The 23,385-nt window shown below is 38.0% G+C and overlaps 1 protein-coding gene across 1 annotated transcript in view; it reads right to left on the bottom strand.

Annotated features, from left to right (window-relative positions):
- Positions 1 to 23,385, bottom strand: part of Taf1 (TATA-box binding protein associated factor 1) — an 818,869-nt gene that overhangs the window by 242,754 nt on the left and 552,730 nt on the right. Inside the window, exon 27 of the mRNA XM_090374096.1 lies at positions 5,575 to 5,645. Within this exon, the coding sequence (XP_090230222.1) occupies positions 5,575 to 5,645 (71 nt within the window). The remainder of the gene's footprint in view (positions 1 to 5,574; positions 5,646 to 23,385) is intronic.

Below are 23,385 nucleotides of genomic sequence, written 5' to 3'. Positions count from 1 at the left end.
TTAAATTGATGCCTTTACACTACGATTGTAGTTTTTCTTTTTATGAGCTATCTATGGTGTATCCAAACCAAAATTGTATAGTATATTTTAAGCTCATATCGTATTATGCCTTGTGCATTTATATTTTAATATAGTATTATTCTGTACACCTTGTAGCACCGTACATATTATGGAATTAACTTCACAACTGGGTTGGCATGACTGCAACACCAGGGTACCTGCTCACCCACCGAGGATAGGACAACAAGCCTTGAAATGGTGTAGTCTGGGTGGCGGTGATCACTGAGAATAAGTAACAATAGTCTTCTCTAATAGTGAATCGTTACTTATTCGAGGTAGTTCGATATGTGGTAACTCATTGTAAAAGTAGTCACAATACAAGATACAATTAAATTGATGCCTTTATACTATGATTGCAGTTTTCCTTTTATGAACTATCTATGGTGAACTATCACCAATATTTTATAGTATATTTTAAGTTCATATCGTATTATGTCTTGTGCATTTATATTTTAAGTTAGCTACAATATAAAGTACATGGATAGTCTATGTGACAATATGAATATAAAAAAAAAAAAAAAAAAGATATAAATTCTAGATTTCAATGAAATTTGGGGTAGGTCAAGAAATCTTGCTAAAGAAGCTGAATATAAAATTTTATGAAAATCCATCCACTGGAAGTAGAAGTATTACATGCAGACAGAACAGAAAAATAAATAATAATTGGGGAATTTCTACTGACCCAATTTTAATTAAATTTGGGATGGAACTCTTTTTTTTATTTTATTTTTTTATTATTATTATTATTTTTTTTTTTAATGAGGATTCCAAGCACCAGAGGTATTAGAACCTATAGTACTTAGTACTGTACCATGCATGGGTTGAAGGCTGGCAAGATGAAAGAAGATACTTGTTGACATTAGACTTGAATCCATGCAGAAAATTCAGGAAATACATATGAAGGAAGTTTGTTCCAGAAAATTGAAGTTGAATGAATAAATGGGGAAGAAGAAAAGTTGGTTCTCAGAGTCAGAAGTTGGACAGAAAAAGGATGTTGACTGGCTGCGGCACGTGTTCAGACTGGTTTGGAAGAGAGGGCAGGAATTATAGAGGCCAATTCAGAAGAAGCCATGCATCAGAAAGAGAACATCAATAAGACACAGACTTTGTTAGAGATGACTCATTATTTAACCTAACTGCCCTCTTCTAAATGGAATCTAGAAGTCTGAGAGAGGTTTTGGGGGCAGATGTGGGAACAATATTCTATGGTACGGCAGAATTGCGAGTTGTACAGAGCAAAGAACTGTTCTTAAGAAAAGTAATATTGAGAGCGAAAGAGAAAACCCAGCTTTATATGTGGAGAAAGCAATATTTGTAATCTACTTATGCTGAGAGAGATTAAAAGTAAGGGCAATCCCCAATAGTGATGTATGATCTTGCCTAGAAATCAGAGTGTCATCGAAGATAAGCATAAGTGCAGAAGAATCCTTATTGTGAGATATAAAAATGGGACTGAGTTTAAGAAGGATTGAAATCAACTAAGTTATCTTTGCCCAACTGGAGAATATGAGATCGGCATTTAAGGAATTGATAGTGGATATTCGAGAGGTTGAAGCATTTTAGCAAAAGGTTTCTCAAACAGAAAGATGGAATGCAATGTGCTATCATCACCAAAACCTGTGTTATCATCACCAGAAGGTCATTAAAATACAAGAGGAAAAGAGTGGGAGAAAAACTGATCCTTGGAGAACACCGGCATTGGTGAAGTTAGAAGACATCTACCATTACCAACCAGTGAGTGATCAGAGAGAGAGAGAAAACTGGATACCCAATTATAAAAAAAAAGATGGAAGCTTATTTAGAAGATCTTTATGCCAAACACAATCAAAAGCTTTTGAAATGTCAAGAGCAACTGCTTTAGTTTCACCAAAATTTTCCATTGAATTTATTCTTAGATGGGCAACATAAGCCAGAATGTCACCAATTAAACAACACTGGCAGAATCTATACTGGTAATCGTTCATCAGATGGAAGGCTACTAGATATTTAAGATTTGACAGTTAATTTATTTCTCCATTACTTGAGAAAGAGTAGAAATTAGTGCAATGGGACGATAATTGGATGGGAGGGATTTGTCACCCTTTTCAGGACTGGCTGGATATCTGCAAAATTCCAAGCAGAAGGGAAAACAACTTTGGAATAAGAATGTGAAAGATGGTGACAGAGAACAGGAGTAAGCTTAGGAGCACAGAAATAGCATCAGGACCTGAAGCTTTCTTAGCATCAATTCAAAATCCTTCTGACATCCTTTTAATAGAAGACCAGAGGAGGCATTGAATGGAGTGTACTGGGAATGGTAGGAGGTGATTTACCAAGATCATCAAATTATGAGTTAAAAGGAAAGTAGGGTGCTAGCAAGTCAGCTTTATCTTTGGCTGAAGAGGCAATAGAACCATCTGGTTTTGACAGAGGTGGGAATAGTGATGGGTAAAAGTTGCAGCCAAATAGCTTTGGTAAGAAGACCAGGATGCCTTACTACGGTTTTGAAAAGAAGCAAGGTTTCTACTCTTAGTCTGTTTGAAATCTAATTTGGACTGATTAATAAATGCTTTACAATCATTGCGAGCTTTGGTGTAGGCAGAAAATGAAGCTGGAGAGTTGAATACATGCCAATTGCAATATGTAATGTTCTTATTTTGAACAGTCTTAGAACATTTATTCGAAAACCATGGAAGAGATAAAGACTGAGATTTTAAGATGAAGTATGGAATAAAGGATTTTATCTCTACAAGAATAATTTCACTGACAAGATCTGAGCAAACATTGATATCAGAAGATTTAAAACAGCAAGCTTACCAAGGAAAAGAAAAGAAGATACCTTGGAGATCATCCCATTTTACATTCTTGTAATGCCAAACAAAAAGAGGATGAGATGTCCATGAGAAAAAGGCTCCATTGCAAAAGAGACCTTCACCAAACTGTGATCTGAGGTACCTAGACAATTGCTCAACTCGATTGTGTACTTAGAAGGGTTGTTTGTGAAAAAAACCTCGAGCGTGTTGACTGTGTGGTTAGGATTGTCTGGTATTCTGTTAGTTAAATGAACAATCCGTGCAAGGTCACTAATAATTGCAAAAGCCTCAGCATCTTGACTAGCTGAGTCTATGTGACTAGAAAACAAAAGCCAGCTGGAGTTGTGAACACTAAATTTACCAAGAAAAATTACCTCACTGTTAGGAAAGTTGGACTGGAGAAAGTCAATTTTCAAAGAGAGGAAGTCAGAGTTCCAAGTGATTAGTGGAGTTGGGAGAATAATAGAGGCAACAGATGAATTTTTATAGAATGTGGAAGAGAGATTTTAAGCCAAAGAAGATTGAAAAGAGGAGATTCCAAATGATTAAGTCTCTGACAGGGAATATCAGAGTGGACGCATGCACAAGTACCACCACTTTTGAATGAAGGGAATCACATGGCAAATAATTTGGACAACTGAGATGAGAGTGGTTGAATCAATGGATAATTGGAATTCAGTCAGAAAAAGTACATGGGGTTTGGCAGACTGTAAGTGGAAATGGACATCATTGAGATTAGAACTGAGAAAATGTATATTTGCAAAATGAACAATTAAGCGTTTGGGAGATTTATATCATGAATTTGACAATTCATAGTGTATTCAGTAGTAAGAAAATATGAGGGGGGGAACATGCTGGCTGTATTAAGTAATGAAATTTTTGGATATGGTATACATGTGGTAAGAATATACCCAGCTCCTTGACATAATGTGGCCACAATGCTCCCTGCATACACACTACTCAGTCTCCCTCCAGTTGCTATTTGAAGGAGCAGACACATGGAGATTATACACTAGCTGATCTGGAAGCCTCCTAGAGAGTTACCAATAGGTTCAATCTGGTGGACTATCTAGCAGCAGACCTGCGATACCATTTTAGAACTGTACACTCGAAAAGTAAGGAAGATTGGATCTCGCCAGAATGTCCAACATAACCTCAAAAGACATCACTCACAATGCATGATGGAAGAGATGGGGAGGGGTTAACATAGCTTTGTTCTGGAGACTAAACATTGGTTTCACTGCTTTAAGCCTCCAGTAAGAAAAATGGTGGTACTGCATTGACAAGAGTCATCTACCACCTAGTATTGCCTGGTAACACAGAGAGGCAGCATTCTTCTGTGTGGTGTGGGTGCCACTCCTCAATCAGTGCTTATGGTGGTTTGCACCTCCAGTATACTAGGTGCCATACTTCAGGACTTGCACATGGGTTATACCCATAGTTACCAGCAGTTCCACCATCTTGAAGGTGCAAGCAGAGGATTTGGTTGTCACAATTGAACTTTGCCGAAATTAGGTCCACTTGATCTGTGTGTTTCCTGAATATCACTATTTTAGACTCCCAGGTAGCAAGTCCAGCTTGACATACCTGAGAGAATGTTGTTACAGCCCTAAGGACCAAAACAGAAAAATTAAATTTTATGAAAATCCATCGAAAAGGAGTGATGTTATTAAATGCAAGTGGATGGACAGATGAACATACATGGTGAAGACAACAGGAAGACAACTTTATGCATACAAGCTAACTAATAAAAGAGGAAACTATAGAAATTAGAGCTAGTGCAGAAATAAAATTGAGTATGAAAAGTGAGTTAATTTTAAATTTTGATAGGGAGCAAGCAAAATGATGGAAGATGAAAATATTCATGACTGCATGGTGTTTAATGGTAAAGTAACAGTTCCTTAGTGTGAATACTTGAATCCTTATGTCAATGTCAGAACTGCTTATGTTTCTTTGAAGATAAATATGTTTTGCATGGTATAAGAAAATGTCTTCTTGGAGATGGGGGAGGCATCTGAGCTGTAACCTGCTCAGACAATATCTGCAGCTGTAAGACCATAAACAAAAGTTTTTAACAAGACAGAGCTCTGGCCAATTAATTGATCACCTCCTCAGCCAGACTTGCTATGGGAATCCAAATGCTTTGCCACCATCTTACTCACATATTTAACACCACTTGCCCATTCTGAATAAGATTTCACTGAAGATAATAATATTATTATTATTATTATTATGAGCCATATGGTGCAAGGAAACCTGAGGCTTATGCTGCACCAGCCAAAAAAAAAAATTTCTGAATCACCCTGAGAGAGAGAGAGAGAGAGAGAGAGAGAGAGAGAGAGAGAGTCAAAAGTATAAGGGAATCATCAAGAACATCCCTAATTTCTGCTTACACTACATGAACTAAAGGACTGAATCGTAATAGCTGTTCAACTTGTGGAGAGCAATCACCTCTGTACCATGGGAAGAATTCGACTACTGACTAGATGTGCATAAAAATAATGTGTCCACAGATGATTTACAAACTTTAAAAAAGTGAGTGAGATTTATAACTGTTTGTGCATTGTACTTTTCAAAATTAAATATATAGTTATGGCACTATGTGCTTTTTTTTTTGTCTTCAACAATGTGAAAGGGACTATATATTATTTTTAACTTGAAATATATAATTAAAAATCCATAAACAGTTGGGTTCATAAAAATTACAGAGATAACTTCTTACCGCATTTGATCCTAAACTGGCCATAGATGCACTATCATCTTCTTTCTCTTTATCAATCTTTTGCTGTTTGTCTGAAAATACAGTTCATGATTGTTAAAGCAGTTGTGCAGATTAGGTAATTAAAGAGGTGAAAACTACCTTAACAATTTCAGTAAAGGTTTTTCACTAAATGCTATTAAAAATGCAACAATTCCAAATAATATCTAGTCAGTGCTACATCACTGTAAAAGGAAGTCTGTTTTTGTAACTATCGCAAAAATGGCTTCATGAAAAAATTTAACTATAGAAGTTATTATTATTAGTCATATGGTGCAAGGAAGCCTGAGGCTTATGCTGCACCAGCCAAAAAAAAAAAAAAAAAAATTCTGAATTACCCTGAGAGAGAGAGAGAGAGAGAGAGAGAGAGAGAGAGAGAGAGAGAGAGAGAGAAAACAAGAGTCAAAAGTAGAAGGGAATCACCACGAAAGAGAAGAATGATGATATCCAGCTCAGGACCCTGGGTGTGCCATGGCCACTCACCGGATGTGAGTATGGCCATGGCATGCCCCTGAAGTTAAATCACTCACTTTTTAAGAACGTAAAAGGTGATATTGTTGTACAAATCAGTACTAATGATATAACATAGGTGATCTGAAAATTTATTTAGCAGGTGTAAGGCATCGTTGAGAAATTTCTAAGTTAGAGTTAAATTTGAAAGTATATGGAAATCTGCTCAGAAAGGACAGGAGGGCGTAAACAATGAGGGCCTTAATAAAAATAAATTCAGCTCCGGAAAGAATATGCAAGGCTCATGAGAGAATTTTTCTAAGAATGGTCTCAGCTTTTTACCAGTAGAGAATTTTTTACAGGGATAAGATACACTTGAATAAAATGGGTGGGAGAATATTTGCTGATGCTATAAAGGCAGTGTTAGGTGGATCGGAAAACTGTGACCTTTTGGGGAAGAACACATAGACATTAATGGCAGCCGTAAACAGAGTCCAAATTGATTCTTGCATGCTTTTACTGGTACATACAACAGCCTGAAAAGCAAGATACAGGTATGGGGAGAAGGGAAGGTTTAAAGATCTGCTTAGTAATTCTAACAGCCCATACACGTACATGGAACATGCAAATATATGGACTGTAGGGTTATTAAGAATGCAGATATACTTGGTTGTACACTAACGCTAGGTGTATGGTAAATAAATTTGATGAATTTTCATTATTGGTTAAGTCATCAAATGCACTCATTATAGGGATATCAGAAAAATGGTATTGCTCAGATGCAGGAGGGGCAGAATTTAAATATAGTGAGTATAGCTTACACATATGAAACATTCCTCCCAACTTCTCTGCATATGATCAAATTAGCTGTTTCCATTATTTGAAATGGTAGAGAAAGTTGAAATTGGTTCATTGCATTAATTCCTTTAGCCAGTGAGCTGTTAATTACTGGAATAAATTAAGATCAATAGTTTGGGAAATTCACAGCTCAGCTGAAATGATACCTATAAGACGAAGGAAACATCCTCCCCTCCCCACCCATCCACCAGCAAGTTGGTGCTTGTTTGTTTTGTTTTGTTATTTGGTGTTTAGAAGCATTAACAACTAAGGCCATATTGCTCCGGGGGGGGAGGGGATATGCAGTGGTCATTCCCTGACCTTTCTGCATCCTCCGTATTTGGTGGTCATAGACTCAAACTTCGGTCTAATCAAGAAGCGTGTGCTACGCACTGCTGCTCCTGCCCACCTGGCTACGGAGGCACCACAAGTTGGTGCAGCAAAGCCCTGGGGCTGTACTTGAATTTAAAGATAAAAACTCTTGGAAATTAGAAAACAGAAATTATACTTTAATTACATGCTTTATGAAACATAAGTCTTATTTCATAATAAAAAAAATTAAAAATACAAATTTTACTAAACACAAAAAACACCATTTTTATTTATTGTATGCTATTAGTTGATAATATTTAAAAAATACATATAAAAACAAAAAATGTGAACACTTCAGTAGAAATTACCTGCTGGAAACATAATATTTAATATTTTTAGTAACAAACTTTTTTTTAATAATTGTCTGCATCATTACTGGAAGGAGATAACTGTTTCTTTTGGGGTGCACATTTCTGTTTCTTTCTTAATATCTTCTTCAGTAGACATAATAAAAGTCTTACACACCTTTCTTACAATTTAATCACCAAGCTGCCCAAATCTCTTTTAATTAATGGAAATAGCTTTTTTTTTTTTTTTTTTTTTTGAATTTTACTTAAATAGTGCCAATATTTGACCATTTATTAATAGATTGAAGTACATATACGTTAGTGCAAAAGCATCATTTTAACTTAGCCATCTACCAAAGTAGTTAAATTAATTAACTAAATTGGCATCATTTTGGTTATATCTCATATTGTGAATGCCTTCACAACAAGTTTCCAGTATTGTACTACCTTGAATAAGTAACACTTCACCAGTGGAGAAGACTACTGTTACTTATTCTCAGTGGATACCACTACCCAGACAGCACTGTTTTAAAGCTTGTTGGCTTCTCCTTGGTGGGTGGGCAGGTACTCTGGTGTGCAATAGTGACAACCCAGTTATGAAGTATAAATATGAGAGATGCCCTATGGTGTGCAGTAGTCTTTGCCACTGGTGAAGCATTACTTATTCGAGGTAGTACAATACCATGGTAACTCGTTGTGAAGGCATTCACAATATGAGATATAACCAAAACGATGCCAATTTAATTAATTAATTTAACTATTTTGGTAGATGGCTACGTTAAAATGATGCTTTTGCACTTAAATATTTTATGGATTGCAGTACTTATAAGTCCATTTTAAGTTGTAATAAAAAAAAGTAAAAATTTTAAAACATGTGTTTTACACACCTTTTTTAAAAAAAAAAATTAATAAATAAAAAAATTCTGAAAAAAAATGATGCTTTTGCACGTAAATATTTTATGGATTGCAGTACTTATAAGTCCATTTTAAGTTGTAATAAAAAAAAAAGTAAAAATTTTAAAACATGATGTGTTTTATACACCTTTTTTTAAAAAAAAATTAATAAATAAAAAAATTCTGAAAATTACAAAAAAAGTATTAGACATAAAATCGAAACATTAGTCTCTTATATATATATATATATATATATATTGTTTTCACACCTTTTATTTTGAAAAGAAAAAAATTTTCTGTTGCCAAAAAGGTTTTAGACATAACAGAACCATCAGTTCCTTATTATTAGAAACAATGGACAGGTGATATGGGCAATGAAACAAGCTCTTATAAAGCAAAAAAAAAACCCAACACTTCCCATATCACCTGTCCATTGTTTCTAAGAGTTTATATAGTTCTTTCTTTAATTTATAAAAAGAACCCACCAGATAAGAGTTCATTCCAACAATCATTTTTTTTGTTGTCTGAAAGCAAACTTACACAACTTTCCTCATTTTGAATTTATGCAACCTAATGTGTGTGGGTAGTCTGTGCAAAAGGAAGGGTTCCATCAGCAGTGAGCTTACTCAGTCCATTCAAAGTCTTAACCTCAGTGAAATTTTCTCACAGGTACCTAAATACAGGGGATCCCCCTTAATCCCATTATAGCACTGCAGTTTGCAGAACCAAAGACATTCCTGGGTAAGAATACCCACCCCTTTATTTTCGCTTAACTAATTTCACTCTTCTCTGCACAGGTCCACATCCTTCCAAGATGAGGCTTCCAGACCTGTATGCAGTACTCAAGGTGCGGCCTGACATTGCCTTATACAAGGGGATAATCACCTCCTTATCCCTGCTAGAAAATTCCTGTATATCATTGACAAAAGCCCAAGACTTGCTCTTGCAGCCTATCTGCATTGTTCAGAAAACTTCATATCTGACTGTGCAATTACTTCCAGGTCTTTTTCATTTTCTACCACCCTAAGAGTACCACACAGTTGGTACGTTCCTCTGGGTTACTACCCATTTGCAGTACTTTGCATTTGTCAATGTTCAACTTCAATTGCCACCTCTCAGCCCATCTGCTCAACTTTTCTAGATACTGTTGCAGCAGCGTACTGTCATTAGTGTCCTTAACTACCCTGCAACTTTCATATCGTCTGCAAACTTGAACAATAAGCTTGATATACCATCATCAATATCATTTATAAATACAGAAAACAACAATGGACCCAACACTGAACCCTGAGGAATTCCACGATGAGCAGAATCCATTGATTACCACTCTGTCTTCTCCCACTCAACCATCCCTTTATCCATAGCAGCAATTTGCCTCCAATGCCACACTGCTCCAATTTGTTCAGCAGTCTTCAATGTGCAACAGTATCAAAAGCCTTTCTAAGGTCCAAGTATATGATATCAAAGTTATTCCTTCCATCCAGTTCCTTTGTGACCACATCATAGTATTCAATCATATTTGTCAGGAAAGACTTTCCCTTAATAAAATCATGCTGTGTCCTTGCTATAACTGAAGTCTCGTCTAGGTCTTGTAAGGTCTATAATTACTTGTGTTGCCCTATGATCCTCCTTTGTGAAATGGGGTCACATTTGCACATCTCCAGTCCATGGATACCTCCCCTGAGTCCAAAGAAGCTCTCATAATTATGGCTAAGGGTTTGCTTACTTCCTTTGCTGTCGCCTTTAATATAACTGGATAGATCCCATCCACCACGGGTTCCTTTTTTATGTTTATCTTCAACAATTTCTCCTCCACTTTCCTCTCAGTTATTACAAAATCATCCAGCTTACTGCCTGAGTTTAACTCACCTCTGGCATTCCCCCCCCTGAATAACTCCTCATGGGTGAAGGTAGATACAAAATACTAATTTAGTTTGTTAGCCATCTGAGCAGGATCATCAACAGTTGAACCATCAATATCCAGTGGACAAATCTGATTTATCTCTTTCCTTCTAGAGTTTACATAGGTAAAGAACTCTTTGTTTCTCTTTGCATCCTTTGCCAAAGATTTCTCATAATCTGCCTTTGCCTGCATAACCTCCTTTGTGACTTGGTTACAGACCAGCTTCCATCATATCATATCTTCTATCTGTCGTAGGCTTCCATGTCACCCATTAATTTATATGTATCCCATGCATTTTTCTTCTTTGCTATATGTCTCATTAGTTCATCTGACATCCATTTAGGCCTAAACTTTGAAAAATATTTCTTAATTGGTATGTAAAGCCTAGTAGCTTCCAAGATAAATTCTTTGAATTCTTCCCATTCTGAATTTGCTGTTGGGAACATCATCAGTTGGTCCAACCATATAGAATTTAAATACTGTCTCAGACCACCGTAGTCACCTATACTATGCCAATGAGACTGGGGCAATAGGAAAAGCAACATTCCTGATCAGATTAATAGCAGTGATGCATCATGCATTAAAAAAAAAATTCTAGCAAAGATCAACTATACAGCAGTGATCATAGTGTATATTCATGTGAGATAGTAATAGAGGCATGTGATGCAAGAAAGAAAGCGTATGAGCTTATTTAGCATCAGCCAAAAAAAAAAAAAAATTAACACAACCATTCCCTCTAAAGTTTGTCCAGTTCCTTCTTGGATTTCTTTAAGCTATCAACTTCCACAATGACACATGGAAGTTTGTTCCAGCAATTAACCACCACTGACTAAAGGTAAATTTCTGCACATCTATTCTACAGCTGTCTTTCCCAGGTTCGTAATCAGAGCAAGCAGAAGAATCCAATCAGAATTCAGTGTGCTCAACCCATTAAAGGCCTTATACAGCTCAATCAGATGACATAGCAGTTGCCTAGTCTCCAGCTGCTGCAATTTTGCAGAACTTAAGCCTCTCTTGGTAATAAGACCCCTTCGTTCCCCTCACCAATGTTGTTACCCTTCTCTGTACACACTCAAATAAATCTACATCTTTCCTAAAATGAGGCATCCAGACCTGTATGCAGTACTCAAGGCATGGCCTGACCATTGCCTTATACAAAAGGATAATCACCTCCTTTTCCATCTAGAAAAATTCCTGTATTTTTTATTTATTTTTTTTTTGGTAGTTATTGGCGCATCGGCTTCTGTGGCCATAATGCACCTCCCAAAGCTTTTGCATTTACTCTGATCCAAGCTCGAGGCAGGATTCGAACCCACGACCTTTGGGTTGCCAGGCAGGCACTTTACCCACATGGCTAGCCTGGTCGGCAAAAAATTCCTGTATATCATTGACAAAACCCCATGACCTGCTCTGGCAGCCTGTCTGCATTGCTCAGAAAACTTCATATCTGGCTGCACAATTACTCCCAGGTCTTTTTCATTTTCTACCACCCTAAGTGCAGTACCACACAGTTGGTACATTCCTCTGGAGTTACTTCTACCCATATGCAGTACTTTGCATTTGTCAATGTTAAACTTCAGTCACCACTTCTTAGCCCATCTGCCCAAATTTTCTAGAACCTGTTGCAGTAACACACTGCCATTACTATCATTAACAACCATGCCAGCTTTTGTATCACCTGCAAACTTTGACACCAAGCCTGATATACCTTCAATATCATTGATAAATATACAAAACAACAGTGGGCCCAACACCAAACCCTGTGGAACTCCACTAATAACATTAGCCCACGAAGAGCAGTGTCCACTGATTACCACCCTCTATCTTCTCCCACTTAATCACCATTTCATACATTGTAGCAACTTACCCTTAATACCATTCTGCTTCAATTTGTACAGTAGTCTTCCATGTGCAACAGTGTCAAAAGCTTTCCTGAAATCCAAGTATATGATATCAAAATTATTTCTTGCATCCAGTTCCTTTGTAACCACATCACATTATCCAATCAAATTTGTCAGACAAGACTTTGCCTTAACAAACCCATGCTGTGTCTGAATTATTGCTGCAGTCTTGTCTAGATGATCCTGCTATGCATCTTTAACCAGTGACTCCATTATTTTACCCAGAACAGAAATTAAACTAACTGGACTGTATTTACTCGTGTCACCCTCAGATCCGCCTTTGTGAAATGGGTATACATTTGCACATCTCCAGTCCATGGGGACTTCCTCTAAGTTCAAGGATGCTCTCATAATTATGGCTAAGGGTTTGCTTGGTTGCTTTGCCGCCTCCTTTAATATAACTGGATAGATTCCACCCACCCCAGGTGCCTTTCTTATGTTTAACTTTAACAATTTCTCCTTCACTTTGCTCTCAGTTATTACAAAATCATTAAGCACCCTGCTACAATTTGATAACCTTCTGCCATTTTCAAACCTTAATAACTCCTCATGTGTGAATGTAGAGGCAAAATACTCATTCAGTTTGTAGCTATCTGAGCAGTATGATCAAACCATCAATATCAAGTGGACCAATCTGATTCATCCTCTTGTTTTAGAGTTTATATAAGTAAAGAAGTCCTTGCTGTTTTTCATAGATACTAAATATTTAATACTATATATTTAATATACTGAAAAGGAAATATCTCCTTTCAAGAGATATTTCCAAAGTAATGATTATCATGGATAAACTCAAGGGATTTTGTTTTTAATCAGGTGAGTATAGTAGGCTAAGCGTTTTCATTCATTTCAGTGGGACCAATTAGTGTTTTCAACAAATAAAAATTATAAATGGTAAGTATTCGTAATCAATGAAGCTATTAAACTTTTTATACCAACTAAGAGACGGTGGTGAGTGGTTTAGTACAAGGATTAGACAAGAAACATTTGTCAAATGAACTGATGAGAACACACTCAGATAAAAAATGCACAAAATGCATAGGATAAATATGAATTGTGAAACTAATTGTATCAATTAGTTTGTAATCAAGTTACCCAGGGTGGACAGGCCTGTTAAGACAGATTATGAAAACACGTTGGCAAAACCTGCAAGGAAAAGTAGCAAAGAGTTCTCTGCTCATGATACAGCTGATCATTGAGTATGTAGATTTCTGGAAAACTGAATAAACATTTTGAAACTAAAATCACATATGAAAAGCTTATAGAAATGGAAAAAACCAGAGATGGGCTAGAGATAAGCAAGTGTCTCTTTGCTTAATAGGAGTGGTTTAAGGGTCGAAGTTGGTAATGGCAGATCCATAAGTTTGATTTCTGTCCTAAGTAAAATAATGAATTCAATACTTAAATAAATAATGAAAGATAATTCGATTAGGAATGGAGTTATGAAGCAATCACAGAACAACTTTTTAAAGGGAGATCTTGACTGAGCAATAAAATTAAAAAAACATTGCGGTTGCAATAAAGGAAATTGAATGCAAAGAATAATTTCCATCTAAGTTCCTTAAATGCAAATACATTATATACTTCGATTTCCGTAAAGCTTTTGATACTGTTCTTCATAAAAGACCTTTGTATAAACTGAAGCAATGTGGCACTGGACCATTACTATTAGAGGGAAAAGAGATGGTGAAGTATTAGGAGACAGAGAATAGTTATTTTTTTTTATTTTTTTTTTTTTTGATTTGGTAGTTGTTGGCGCATCGGCTTCTGTGGCCATATTGCACCTCCCAAGGTTTTTGCAGTACTTTGATCCAAGCCCGAGGCGGGAATCGAACCCGCGACCTTTGGGTTGCTGGGCAGGTACTTTACCCACTCGGCTAGCCCGGTCGGCTGAGAATAGTTATAGATGGCAAGTGATCTTCATGGACTTATGTTATGACTGGGACACCACACAGTTCAGTGTTGAGACCCTCACTGTTTTTTAGTATTTATTAATGATATTGATGTAGGTATTTCAAGTTTCATGACTAAGTTTGTTAATGATACAAGATGGTGACGATGATTAATGACATTAAGATCCATATAAACTAGGCAGATAGGCTAAAAAATTACAGACCAGTCAGTTTAACTTCTGTTATGGGTAAAATAATGGAGTCACTGGTTAAAGATACATTGCAGGATCATCTAGACAAGATTGCAGACACAGCATGGATTTGTTAAGGGAAAGTCTTGTCTGACAAATTAGATTGGATACTATGATGTGGTTACAAAGGAACTGGATGCAAAAAATAATTTTGATACCATATACTCAGATTTCAGGAAAGCTTTTGACACTTTTGTACATGGAAGACTACTGTACAAATTGGAGCAGAATGGTATTAAGGGTAAGTTGCTACAATGAATAAAAGGATGGCTGAGTGGGAGAAGACAGAGTGTGGTAATCAGTGGGTGCTGATCTTCATGGACTAATGTTATTAGTGGACTCCCATAGATTTCGGTGTTGGGTCCACTGTTGTTTTGTATATTTATCAATGATATTGATGAAGGTATATCAGGCTAAGTGTCGAAGTTTGCAGATGATGCAAAGGTTGGCAGGGTTGTTAATGACAGTACTGCAACAGGATATAGAAAATTTGGGCAGATGGGCTGAGAAGTGGCAACTGAAGTTTAACATTGACAAATGCAAAATACTGCATATGGGTAGAAGTAACCCCAGAGGAACATACCAACTGTGTGGTACTACACTTAGGGTGGCAGAAAATGAAAAAGATCTAGGAGTAATTCTGAAATCAGATATGAAGTTTTCTGAGCAATGTAAACAGGCTGCAAGAGCAGGCCATGGGGTTTTGTCAATGATATACAGGAATTTTGATAGCAGGGAAAAGGAGGTGATTATCCCTTTGTATAAGGCATAGGTTCCCAAACTTTTTTGGGCCACTGCCCACTTTGCAAGACAGAGGAGGGAGTAATGGCCGTCATTCAGAGTAGCCACATGTTCTGGAGCTCCTGAATGTTTCAGTTATTTTAATGTGTTTAAAGTGTTTTCTTCCACTGGAAAAGTGTACCAGCTAAAAGAACTTCGCAAGTGGATTAAGTGAGTGAAAAAATTTTGTTATTACGAGGGTTATCTGGTCTGTACTCTCTCGTCATCCACCAAATCCCTTTAGGCTTAGTATTCTGCTAACGCTTTGCTGTAGTAACACACGCATTGTTGACAGTTAGGCCTAGTGGATAATCCTGGGAATACGATACGTACATAAAGTTTTGAATTGGAGAAAGTTCGTGCGCGTATAGTGTGTGGCAGCCTGCGAATGAGCTCCGATTAAAGTTAATAATTTATGCTGTTTTGATTTGCTATTTGCCTGGCAACGAAGTTTTGGAAATTGTCAGCTTTTGCCTGGACAACGCTCTCAACAGACCACTTTTACTTTGACTACTAAACACAATTGTAAACTCTTTTTCAACCCACTCGTAATCCTTTTATCTCCGCCTAAAATCTGAAAATGCCTTTAAAGCAAGATCACCCAAATAATGAAAGCTGCGTAATTTGTGGCATTGTTCCGGACGTAGCTATAGAATGTACTTCCTGTCTCAAGACATACGGAAGCGAATGTCTCGCGTTGGACCTAAAGAGGCTCGGGAAGCAGCGACGGAAAGTATGGCAGTGTCCCCCCTGTAAGGGAGAAAATTATATGCAGTCACTAGGAACAACTGGTGAAACTTCTAACAACGACGTTAACCAAATTTCGGATTCACTTGAGCACAGGACCCAACCCGCACCTGAAGTACACACGGAAAAACTGAGATCGTCAGATTCACATGTGGAATTGACCCCTGACTCATTACTGGCAGAACAAAATCTCATCATGCAAAAATTAAGTAGTTCCCAACAGGATAACATCCTATCAACAGAGATCTCAGCAATAGTTAATCAAGCATCACTCGAACACAGTCCACTCTTTGTCTCGCTCCTCACAAATATCGAGACAACTTTATGCATGAAGCTATCCACAATTCATAATATCCTCGCAGACCTACTGCTTGAAAACAAGCGACTACGAGAACGAAATGAATGCATGCATAAAACATTGGAGGTGTTGGGAAAAAACTTTGATGACCTGAAGCACTCTGTTTGTGATCTTGCTGTTCAAAATAACCATCATGAGCAGCATCCTCCGGACGGACACGTTCATGCGAAACCGAGAGCTCCTACCCAAACCACCCCATCTTTATTATCACATGACTCCTCTCCATCCCCCATTCTTACAAATTGTGAGTCTGAAGTTGTGTGCCCTGAAATCACAGCAGATGCCAGCGAATACTCTGGAAATACTGCCTCCCAGAAGATCCAAAGAAGTCATCAGGAGCAAAACCTGCCAAATTGCCCCTTTTCGCGATCACAAAGCTCACATATGGGGTCCTCGCGCTCGAGACTGGATAATGCTCTGGCTGCGGAAGTACATAGCAATTGTGGCTCCACCTCAAACAACGTGAGGGGTAACCATTATACAGGGACTACGATTGTATCTAATGTACAGACCCATAGAGACACTACAACGTATGCAATGATTGCAAGCCAACGAACAAAAGAACAGCCACTGACCCGTAATCCAACTCTTAAAGAACTGCGCCCCAATCTTAAAGTTATTGGAACCAATTTGCACTTCAGCAAGATGCAAATTGAGAACACTAGAATGAGGGACAAGCGGATGCGTAATGTCTTCATTAGTAGGCTCTCCCCTGCTACCTCAGCCGATGATGTGCAAAACCTTCTTGCTGCATTCAAAATGAATGGTAGAGTCACTAAGCTATCCACGAAATATCCCACCTACGCCTCCTTTAAGATCGATGTAGCTGATGCAGATTTTGAAGCACTCTTCAATCCTGAAATCTGGCCTGCTGGAGCTCTTGTTATGCCATATCTCGGGCAGCGATATAGAAGTAATGGGAAAGACTCCCACCAATGGTACCCTGATTCATAGCAATCGCAGATCTTGTTACCGCAACCAGAATCACAGACACAGAACACCAATATGCCGATCCCTGTGCTCATCAGTCCTAGAGACACCCCGCTGAATCGAGTAGTGCCATGTCAGAGACCACCCGTCCGTATCAAAGTACCCAGAGTACCTGCCTGCACCATCTTTTATCAGAATGTGCGTAGTCTTAGGAACAAGCTTGATACTATGGAGCAAATTCTGCTCTCCGAACATTTTGACCTGCTCGCCATCACCGAAACCTGGCTGAATGATGATGAAGAATTCCTAGCAGCAGCTGCCCCAGCTGATTATGGGGTCGTATTCACATCTCGGATTGCACGCAAGGGTGGAGGCGTCGCATTATTCTACAAGAAATCCGCTTTCAAGCTATTGGATAATAAATCCAGTAACTCTCCTAACTATGAAGCAATCTTCGTTACGTTAGGATACAACTTCGTGACGTTTGACGTCTGTGTGCTGTATATACCCCCAAAGCCGTCCCAGCAAATCATCCTTGAAGTTTCCAACTGGTTAATCAATCAGCTGCATCCCACAGCTTCTCACTTAGTTTGTGGTGATTTCAATTTACCTCCTCAGCTATCTAATCTGAAAAAGGATTTTCTGACACACTTGAGATGTGCTGACCTACAACTTATTAATGAAGCTCCAACCAGGAGGAATAACCTCTTAGATCTAGTTCTAGCCTCTTTCCCTTGCACCCTTGATTACATTACAGAAACGTCATTTGACTCTGATCATGTCCCGATGCATGTAACCGCATATCTGCCAGCCCCCAAATTAGAAGCGAGAAGGACAACAACAAAGGTTGACATTACTAGCCCCAACTTACTTGACGTAGATAAGTGCATCAGAGCCGCCTCTCTCATTCCCTGGGTGGCCTTAGAGACTTGTGACCCAGAACTAGCTGTAAACATTCTCACAAACTGGATCAACACGGTTGCCAAATATGCTGCTTCTAAAAAGATCACAATCAGTCCATATACAAGACTTTGGTGGAATTCTGAACTCAAAATGAGTTTCCAGCTGAAGCAACAGCTCCATCGCACATGGAAACAATCTCAAAATGTCAATGATCGTATCGTTTATTCAAAGGCACGGGCTCATTTTAATCGTCTGAAATCTGAGGCAATCAAATTATATGTTAACCGTGAGCTGGCTAAAGGAAAAATTCCATACAAGAAAGTGAACCCTCATTTTCCTTTACAACTTGATCCTGAATTGTGGCTCGATTTCGTCACAAGATTTAACCGTATTCCTATGCCAAACTCAGATCTAGCTCTACTAACAGAGCCCATCCAGCAAGAAGTGTTGAACAACATTCAGATTACAAAACAACAGCTGATCGTAGCCATCAATTCTCTACCTCCCTCGTCTACCACCGGTGATGATGGAGTTCCCCAATTCATGCTCAAATGCCTAAGTCCGTACATTATTCAGCCACTTTTAATTATCTTCAACCAGTTACTCTCGAACAAAATTTTCCCACAGCAGTGGAAAAACTATCTCATCAAACCTTTAGCCAAAGTTCAGTCGCCATCAAAACCTAAACACTTCCGACCCATCTCCAACTCCTCCAGCCTGCTGAAGCTCCTGGAGAAGGCCTTACTCCCCATCCTCACTAAGCAGATCTTGCCCAGTAATCCAGTCCAAATTCACTACTCCCTTCCAAACAGATCAACGATCACCAATCTGCTAGCCACCACGAATACTATCTTGTCAGCATTGGAGAATAGGCAGGAACTAGCTGTGACTTACTTAGACATTGAGGCTGCATTTGATGCCGTCCAAGTAAACCAACTTCTCACTCTCCTGGAATGCCACTTCCAGATCACAGGGAACATATTATGCTTTCTCTCCTCTCTTCTGAATAACAGAGTTATAAAGCTTCATACAGGAGATCGCACCCTTACTAGATCCGTCACCGCAGGAGTCCCACAAGGAGGGGTCCTTTCGGGCCTTCTGTTTTCATCCATTATCTTCCCACTGGTTGCACATTCTCGATGTCTACTGAGCTATGCGGACGATATCAAGATACTCACTCCCATCATTCCCGGTCAAGGCCTAGATCTGGTAAAAGTGGAAATTAACAACACTCTCACCACAGTCACATCTTACCTCTGCCAGTTTGGGCTCAAGATCAATCCTGCTAAGTCCGAATTCATGGTGTATTCATTGAAGCAAACTGCTTCTTCTCTCCAGCCTTCGGTCGGCAACACCCTCATCCCAATTGTGTCCAGCCATCGTGATCTGGGCGTTGTATTCGACCCAAAACTTCGATTCAACGCCCACATGGATATGCTCCTCACACGTGCTTCAAGACTCCGGTGGATAGCAAAACAGCATCTCCTTCATATCACAGATAAAAAGATAACCGTGAGGTACATAAGAACAGTTATCTTTCCACCTTTACTCTATGCTGCTGAAATTTGGGCGTCAGCGGCACCGTCAATAAAGAAACCACTCTTTGCCACAGAATTCTGGCTCCTAAAGTGGGCCAACAGGAAGCACAACCTTCCAGCTCTGATTCGTACCACACAGCTTGCCAACTCTCTCGGAATTCCACGGCTTCCCACCTTAATCGATGACCAATGCCTCCTAGCAACAGTCAAGATGATAACAGGCATAATGGCAACACCTTCATTCTGGGATACCTGTGGCTGGAGGATCCCCCCTGCTGCCCTTAGGGCCAATCCCGAGCTCTACTCGCATTCAGCACGACTCCATCTCTCGGACAGGTTCCTTCCTCAGCAGATGCTCAAGCAAACCCAGGCACTGGACGCCGACCTGAACAAATTCGCTGCTGACCGGACTTACCGGAAAAAAATTATGACGAGTAGGACTAATCAGCAATGACTGATGTATACCTTGCACCAGTTCCTGTCTGATTGAGCTGGTGCTCTTATCTCGATGTTAAGCCAGCTCAAGCAGATTTAACTCTCGTAAGGAGTTCTCTCCTTTGTATTATAATATGTTTTCTTTGTAAAATTACCTTTTTGTAAATAATTGTTCAATTTTCCCAAGTTTGGGAAACTGTAAGCCCCTGGCTTTATGGCCGTGAAGGGTAATAAAAGATTATCCAAATTTTGTAGCGCTCCCCATTATAACAGTTTTCCGCATTCAAGCTGTTTGATATTTTCAACGTAAATAGCAACTAATGATACATTACTGCTTATGCCGTAAAATTATTGAAAAAGTAGTGGCCAATATGTGCTTCATCTTGAACACAGTTATTGCTATACCAATTTTGATGAAACATAGCCCATATGTAAAGATTGTAAAGTGTATGCTCGAATAACATTATGCACAGTTTCATACAATGGTTTAAATATGAAAATTCGGAATACATATTAAGAGATTGCAAATGCATTAATAAGAATCTTATTGTAATAATTAAAACGCCATTAAATATATTACAAAATTGTTTATTTCAAACTTATAAAGTAAAAATACAAAGCAAAAATAACAAATTAATGTGAAGTTTCATACAATGGTTTAAATATGAAAATTCGGAATATATATTAGGAGATTGTATTACATTAGTAAAAATCTTACTGTAATAATTAAAATACCATCAAATGGTATTAGAAAATTGTTTATTTCGAACTTACAAAGTAAAAATACAAAGAAAATATAACAAATTAATGTGAAGGATGAGCCTGATGCATTTTTAAAAGTTTGTTAATATCGGGTTCAACTTTCATTAAAAATAGTCGTAAATCACCACGCTCAGTTATATGCAATTGGTTCCTTTTCTTAGATGGTAAATTTGCTACAGCACTAAACCCATGCTCAGCCAAATAAGGAGATGGAAATGCAATTAAAAATTTCTTCACTATTTCCCATAATCCAGGGTACAGTGTCAGTATTGATTTCTGAAGCCAGAACTCTTGGTATCCACTTTTGAATTTTATTTTTAGTTCTTCATTTGTTGTGAGTTCTATGAGTTCTTCTTCTAAATTTGATGATCCTGCTGTGTTTACATGTGAGAAAGGATATAGAACCCAATTTGGTATATTCATGTTTAGAATATCCTTGAATCGCTCATTAAAATCAGCATGGAGAACCTCCAAGTGTTGGCAGTATGTAAGTAAATCTTCCTTTTTGAGAGACACTGCTGATAAATTTGAGAAGTGGCTATATTCCCCTCGGCCTAGATTCCGCTTGAACAGAAGAAGTTTCCCCACAAAAGGGGCAATAACGTTTTTTGTTTTAATTAAATTCAATTCATCACCTTGTAATTGTAGATTGACTTCATTAAATATTTTATAGAGGTCTGTCAAATAAGCGATGTCATTTTTGGATGTAATCAGGTTGGCCCGCAATCCGTCGTCTGTTTTCTAGGAACTATAGTACCAAATGAAACAAACTGTAAAATCAATTCAGATAAATACCTTTCGAAAGCCAACGAACTTCTGTGTGAAGCAGCAAATGATTGAAATCTTCATCATTTTCACTACAAAGTTGGCTAAACAATCTGTCACTCAATGAATTGCTTCTAATTTTGTTGACTGCTCTAATAACGTAATGGAGCGACGTATGCAGGCGTTCACTTAAATTCTTCGCAACCAAATGTTGGCAATGAAGAACACAATGTATAGCAAGTACATTTGGTACTGCTTGTTTCAAATGCGCTATGAAACCCTTGTGGCACCCTGTCATTGCTGGAGCACCATCAGTAGCAGCAGACAAAATATTATGAATTGGAATGTCTTTCTCTTGAAAAAACTTATTCATGGTATTAAATATAGATTCTCCCTTTGTATCCGCTTCCAAATTTTTAGCAAATAATAATCCTTGACAAACCTTTTTCTTCTTTTATGAATTGTACGTATGTAAGAGTAGTGCTTCATTATTTGGGAGAGTTGATTCATCGAGTTGAATGGAAAATTGGTGTCTTCAAATAATCGTACAATGATTTTTCAACATCTTCAGCCATTTCATCGATTCTTCTTTGCACTGAATTATTGCTCAAAGGAATTTTCCTGATATCTGATGCTGTCTTATGAAGCACAGTGTTTATTACTTCTTTTACTGCCGGCAAAATTAATTCCTCACCAACTGTGTGTGGTTTTCCCACTTTTGCGATTAATAATGAAATATTATAAGAAGCTTGTAATCCGTCATTACCTTGTTTAGTGGACAACGCAAAAAGTTTTGATACAGTTGGACGTTTAAAATATTTTTCTTCTAGTACTTGAAAATAGGACAAATCTTTATCCTTTTCGTCAGCATGCATTTTAGTCAAATGCTCTTGTAGCCTAGAAGGCTTCGTTGCTTCATTTGAAAATACTTTTTGGCAAATCAAGCACATAGGTAATAATTGGTTCGTAGGAGACTGAATAAAACCATATTTCAAATACTCAATACTGTACTGTCGACATTTCTTCTTAGATTCAGACATAATGAAGTAATAAAATTTGAACAATATTCACAAAATAAAAGATTTAATTTACACTTTATATGACTCCACTTATCTATCACACTTTCGACGGATGATTGTTGGCAAAGCACACAAAAAATAATGAAACTTATTCCTAAACAGCAAAAATGTACGATCAATATCAATTCATGAATTATTACGTCAGCAAAACAGCCTTGAAGATGAAACGCGCTACGGCATTAGTTTAAAATTCGTGCTTAATCTGTCTCAAACGAATCAACAGACGCGGAGATATAATTGATTGGTCAAGCTTACGTCATTAGCATTACAGTTGTTGCTACTGTTTCGCTTTATTGCTTCTTATGTCAACTCACAGTAGCTCGTGTTGTTGCATTTCAAAGGCCCTGGGCTAATTAGGGTGGGTTTAGAAAAATAACAGAAAAAGGCCTAAAAAATACACACTTGATGTCACATTCTTGTCATTTGCGTGAAATTCAATAGAAGGTTTTGAAAATTGAAGTGGGAAAATCGAAGAAAACAGTTCTGGCTTCACCTATAGCGAATTTCAGCTGTGTCCACAGAGTAAAAATTATAGAATTTATTAGATGACCTTTGAACTGGGTCCACTGGAGATAAAAATATGGATAAGGAGCCACCGACCCCTGGACTGCTCCCCAATTGCTTCTGAACCCACTATCGCCCCCCCCCCCGAAGGCTTCAGCACCCACTGGGGGGGGGGGGCAGTACTGCCCAC

Source organism: Mastigoproctus giganteus, chromosome 5, assembly GCF_048544385.1.
Source record: "Mastigoproctus giganteus isolate SK-2022 chromosome 5, ASM4854438v1, whole genome shotgun sequence".
Taxonomy (NCBI): Eukaryota; Metazoa; Arthropoda; class Arachnida; order Uropygi; family Thelyphonidae; genus Mastigoproctus; species Mastigoproctus giganteus.
The sequence above is the reverse complement of the archived record's forward strand: the minus strand, read 5'-3'. Positions and strand labels throughout refer to the sequence as shown.